Here is a 6,000-nt window from a genome sequence, read left to right as displayed (position 1 = left end):
CTCCGGCCTCCGGGCCTCCCGCACCAGGCAGGACTCCGCGCGCCTTCGCTGCGAACCAGACGCCACATCGGGTAAAGCCCCACTCCCACATCTTCTCACCTCCCCTTTACCCCGGGAGGAGGTTGGAAATGAGACCCGGAGGGGAGCCAAATCTCAGCGTCTGCCTCATCTCTTCTGGCTGCCCCAGACCGCAGCTCTAGCATCTCAGGGGAGAGGGGTTTAAGTCCCGAGTCAGACTCGAGGCTTCCAGTTCACGTTCAAAGGGCCATGGTCACCTGAGACTGTTCCCTCTCTGGGGAGGTGGGCGCAGGTGCTTCCCTCCCACACACCACCTGCAGCTCGCTAACCCTCAGCGCGGGGAAGTTTTGGGGGGCTCTAGTTTGGGGGCAGGGTTTCTCTGAAGACGGGGGCCGTGTTCAGACTATAACCCCTCTCGAAAACCAGACCCACAGCCAGGTCCGCTACTGTTTCCTCCCTGCCCCCCAACACTCGCGCACAGCAGCTTTCTTTCCTGGGATGGCAAGGGTATTATTCTGATTTTGCAAAATGCACAGCAGCTAATTAAGTCAAGGAGCCCCTCGGCTTTCGAGTTCTTTTGCATGTGAATGGGGGTTGGTAAATCCCCAGCTCTGGCTCTGGTGGGGGGCGAGGGGAGACTGTCCCCAACTCAGGGTTAATGAAGTGGGAAAGGAGTCTCTCATAGCCTCCTGCAAACAAAACCCCCCATGCAACAAACCCTGCCCAAATCCTACATGGATTGACTTAAACCCAGGGGATAAGTGCTTTAAATTAATCTCATTGAATAAGAATGAGACCAAACAAAACTCTTTAAAATCATATTAAAAATCTATCAAAGGACAACTTGCACTGGTGTGCTTTTCATTTTGTGAAAGTGAAGGAGATAGACGGTAGCAACCACCCTCACATTTACACAGTGGCAGCGCAAACCACAGACACATTCTCAACTATGTAATTGTCCTTGTACCTCAGAGGCGATTTCATATCTTACATTAATGAAGAACAAGGCTTCCCTACAAGTTTATAATTAGAATATTTTAAATTGTCCTGCACATCCCATCTGCAATAATAACTTCACAACCTTTGCAGTGAGGTGGGCTCCTGCCTTCCACCCACTTAGAAAGCTAAATTGGTTTCTGTTCCCAACCCTGAGGTTGGGCGAGCTCTCATGTAAGAAAAAAAGAATAAATGTGGGACCCCAACAGGCCTGACAATAGGAGAGGGCTGAGAAGGCATCTTCTCCCGCTGCGCCACTGACCCATTCCCCCTCATAAACGTCGACTCCACAGGGAGGGGGCAACAAAGCTGAAAAGAAGTTGAGAGCTCCCTGCTGGCCCTTGGTCGCAAGGGAAATTGAGGACTGGGGCAAGTTGAGAACCTGAGCTGATTTTCAGGGTGCCCACTGCCCGACACTGACAGGCCTGGCTCTGGATTCTTCCTACTGTGGAGCGGATTAAGAGATAATGTCTAATGGTCAGGGGGGAGGTTTAACAAGACCAGTTAAGAACCCTTTTCAAGCAGGGCAACTTCTCCAGTGGAAAAGCCTTTAACTTGTGTCTCTACGAAGCAATGCTCGGATTTTAATGGCTTCCACTGACTGTGGCCTGAAGGGTTAAGCAGGGAGGCCCCTGGCAGTTTGGGAAGATACCTGCTCCGAAAGGTCTCATTTACTTCCCTCTTCCCTAAAGTTCTCCTCCCTTCACTCCAGGGGGAAAAGAAAAAAAATCACAGTAACCCACTGGGCTTTTAAAAAAAAAAAAAAAAAGTCCTTTACTGAGATTTGGTTGGCTCGTCGCTTCTCTAGAGTGGAAGGGGCTGTCTGCACATCAGCGCTGACTTCATCTCTCAGCAAGGGCTTTCTGACCTTCAGTGCGTGAGAATGAGGCCCGTCAACTGCTAAGGCTGTGGCAAACCTGAGGATGTTCTGGATTCCAAAAAAACATTCTACAAGCCCACTTGGGGGAAACGCTTTTAGGCTGCAACATTCTATTAAATGTCCAAATTCTGTGTGACTCTAACTATGGGAACCAGGCTTACGATATAGAGACGTGGGTAAGTTTGGGAAATTTTAAAAAGAGGCATGGTTAAACATACACACAAAAATTAGAGTACGTACAGTGGAATTAGGCTCAAGCTTTGCCTAATTGATGCCTGAAATGTATAATCTGCCAAGAGCCGTAATAAAAGAGAAAGAGATTTATTTTAAGGTTATTTAAATTTAAACAATATTAACCTTAAATCTGCTAAATCCATGTTTCTTTATTAACTGGGGTAATATATTGATTCTACTCAGACCCACATAGCATCTATGGCAAGAAACCCTCACCGTAAGAGTTAGCAGATGAGGTGTGTAAGTTTTGATCTCGGAATGACCGTCACTCACACGAGGCACGATTCTAGCACTCCTCTTTCCCCCCAGGCATGCAGAACTCTGCCAGTTCGCCCTTTAGTGGAATGAGTACTAGGGGGAGAAAAAGTCAGGTTTCTCTTTGATCATCCCCAATCACTGGCATTAATCCTGTTTTTCACACAGCCGGGTTTTGTCTATAAAGTTTGAACCCTCCTTTTCTCATCCAAATCATGTGAACCATTACACATCGAAATAAAAGCAAGGTGGCAGATTTGCCCAAAGTCAGGCTGACATGTGCTACACGGTTGTTGTTTTTAAATTATTATCGTTAGAAACTTCACCAACAGTCCCTGTTAATTTGTATGTGACAGCCAACTCTGAGAAGGTCCTGTTTTTCCACCTGCAGAGGATCCAGTCTCACTAGGCTCCTCCTCGCCCTCACACTGGAGTCCCTGCCGGTGTGGGTGCCCACTGACATTCACCTGTGTCTAGAACGGTGGCAAGGATGCTGATCCCCCGTGGTCCCTGCGGGAAGGCCCACTTTGCCAACTCTCACCACCCTCTCGTGGCCACCTAGGCCTTTCATGGATCTAGGGGTATCTGCTGAAGTGGTGCCTCAACACTGGTCCTGGGGAGACCACGGAGGGTGGCACCGTCACTGCAGAGGAGAAGGGAAGTGAGAAAGCAAGAGACAGCGGAGAGGACAGGAGTGGTGCCCAGTGGTGTGGAGGCCTTCAACCCTTTCTCTTCTGCACCCCTCTGCAAGTGCCCAAATCTTACATTTATTGGGAAATCAATCCGCTCTAGGGGGCCTCTTTCAAACCTCCCAGAAAACACAATGCAGGGGCGCGGGGGGAGGGGGGGGCAGCTGTGGCCTGGGTCACAATACAAAGACCCCCAGACCTTTCTTGAAGACAAGACGGGATTTGATAGGGAAAAAAAACTTGGGATACTGGGGCCTTTTGACTTCAAAGGCAAATAATAAAAAGCCAACAGTAAATCAATTAGCCTGAGAGAATGAGTTTTCCATGGACATAAAAGAAGGAACAATGCATGTAAATGCAATCTCGTGTTTCCAGAGGAAAATAAGAGGGATCACGAGCCTGAAAACACATTCGTATTTTTTGACCCAGCCCAAAAACTTTTTGTATTTTCTTCTCTCTTTGTACAAATTCAATTCCAGTTTTTAACACCCTAATTCACAAAATTCATGCCAATGTATGCACTGATAGGTAGGCTGAAGTCAAGCTGTGAAACTTCAGAACACAGGTAAGGGCAGCAATCAACCCCGTTCCAGACTGACACGCAAGACGTTCTTATACCACGTCCCAGAGTGCCAGCTCAACCCCGGCATGTCAGCGCCTGGGTGAAGGGAGTGCCGGGTACTGACGGGATCAATGCAAGACACAGACCCCTTCCATCGGGAGCTGGCTAGTCTCTATGGTGCCCCACACCACTGATTTCTATCAGGCTCCAGGGCCTCCCACGGAGGAAAAGGGCTGTGGCCCCTCTGATTCTTGGGGACGTGGTATTCAGAGAAAGACAGCAATTGTTTTTCACAAGGCTCCTCTGACAAGAACAGGACATCAATCTACTGCCACCCAGGGCTTCCAGGATCCACTCGAAGACCCAGAGAGATTTTAAACTTTCTGGGAAGTCTTGCTGTCCTGCTGTAAAGCTTTCTGGGTTTTTCTCCATTTTAATGTTTTCCCATGGCCAAAGCAGGGTGTCGGCTGCAGACTGGGCCGCAGGGGCCGGCTACCAGGCTCTCCGGGTGCGTTTTGCTTTTTGACCTTGGCGACGCCAGGCTCTATGCCACTTGAGTATTCCGAACGTAGGATTTCAGTAAGGCTGTGTTTACTCTGGGTCTTCTTATGAAGGTCAGGCCTGAAGAACAGTAACGGCAGAGAGGGAAAGGAAACTTTATTATTACTATTTTTCTTTCCCATTTGGAAAGAGGCTGATAGCAGCTGGTTCTGAGGCTGTGAAGCTGACATTTTTGTATTAACAGAAGTACAATTCCTTCAATGGCACTTGTTTTGATATTCTATGCACCAGAAGATTAGATACGGCGCTGACAGATTTTCATAACGGTGGCAAAATACCATGGCATTTTTAAAAGTGAGGCTTTGTTCTGTGTTGTTTTCATGGGGAAAAAAAGAACTATACACCCTCATGCTCTGATGGCAAATGAGGTGTATGATACAGCGGTTTGCCAAAGGACGGGGAGAAACCCACCGTCACACTCAACAACATGAAGCAGTGAAAGCTTGCGGCAGCTTCCCGGTAACCCCCAAGCAGCTTAAAGCAACTGGCCTCCTCATGGGCTCCTGAGGGCTTCAGGACTCAGCCCTGCGGGAGCAGAGTCCAGCAAGGTCTATGCAGCCCTCCAGGGTCCCAGAGTGATGGCTGGGATGAGAGCCTGATATGAATGGAATCATATGAATGGAAAAAACTATTAAACATATTTCTGACCCTACAAAGCCCAAACCCAGGGCACAGCCTGGTCAATGTCTGCACTGAGGATTAGACCAGCAGCTCTCTCCAGCCCACACAGACCCGGGTGTTAGAGGGAGGCTTCTCCCTGCCCTAAGCCACTCAGAAAATGCCAAGGGTAGAAAATCAATTTCAGATGTCACATCCTGATAACTGTCCTGAAAAGATGGCAATTTTACCATTTAATCAGAAGACCAGAGGAGGAAATTTATAGATGTTCAATCATACATCAGAAGAATGATCATGAAAATTGAAGAGTAAAATAATGTTTCCTAAGACAAGATCTTAACCAAAGCAACAACAATAAAACAATTACCAATGGGGCCTTGTTGGCAATTCCTTCAGTACCAAAATGGCAGTGTCTTAGGACACTACAGTGTCATGGGGTTGTCACAAAGACAGACATTACATTCTGCTACTACGTTTACAGCATTCTCTTTGCTGCAATCAGAGAATAAACTGAACTGAAATTGTGGTCACAACAAATGTAACAGAATGCCTTAAAACCCAAGAATTAGAAATAAGACTAATACTATGTTATTAACCTGACTGTGAAAGCTTGTAGAACCCATTATCACCGAGCTGAAGCAATAATACCTGGTTATAATCACACTCCAGAGGACAGGGTGACAGTCATACAATGGTGTTTTCTATTGTAACATACAGGAAGACACATTCAAGCCAACCTCTGCGGGAAAAGAAGATCTGAAGCAAGGGGACAGTGAGGAGATAACATGTAAGGGCCAGGAGTTTATGGGGTGAGCACATTAGGGCAGGATGTAGTGAGAAGATTAGAAGTATACAGGGAAGACATCCTGGGGTCTGTGGGAAATGATTCATGTATACGACCTCCTACAATCCTCGCTCAACAAGGTAGGTATGGTTATTATCCTCATTTACAGACAAGGACACAAAGACCCAGGGAGGGTAACTTGCCCCAGGACCACATGGCTGGTAAGTGGAGAAGCCGAGGCAAACTCAGGGCAGAGAACGATTTGCAGGGTCAGGCAGGGCAGGAGGACTCAGCTGGACCAAGGGTGGAAAATGGCCGAGATGTGACAGGAGGGGTCCTCTGTGGTCTCCTAAGGACTACTTCAGCAGGACAGTGGGGCAGGAGCCAGGCGACTGAGTAGAGA

The 6,000-nt window shown here is 47.9% G+C and overlaps 1 protein-coding gene across 1 annotated transcript in view; it reads right to left on the bottom strand.

Annotated features, from left to right (window-relative positions):
• Window positions 1–3,517: 3,517 nt before the first annotated feature.
• The window catches only part of DDX31 (DEAD (Asp-Glu-Ala-Asp) box polypeptide 31), an 80,033-nt gene continuing 77,550 nt past the window's right edge, over window positions 3,518–6,000 (bottom strand). The window contains 1 exon segment of the mRNA XM_011969545.1: window positions 3,518–4,255. Coding sequence (XP_011824935.1) covers window positions 4,009–4,255 — 247 coding nt within the window. The 3' untranslated portion in view covers window positions 3,518–4,008.

This window comes from Mandrillus leucophaeus, unplaced genomic scaffold (assembly GCF_000951045.1).
Source record: "Mandrillus leucophaeus isolate KB7577 unplaced genomic scaffold, Mleu.le_1.0 Scaffold899, whole genome shotgun sequence".
NCBI lineage: Eukaryota > Metazoa > Chordata > Mammalia > Primates > Cercopithecidae > Mandrillus > Mandrillus leucophaeus.
This window is presented reverse-complemented; position numbering and strand designations above follow the sequence as displayed.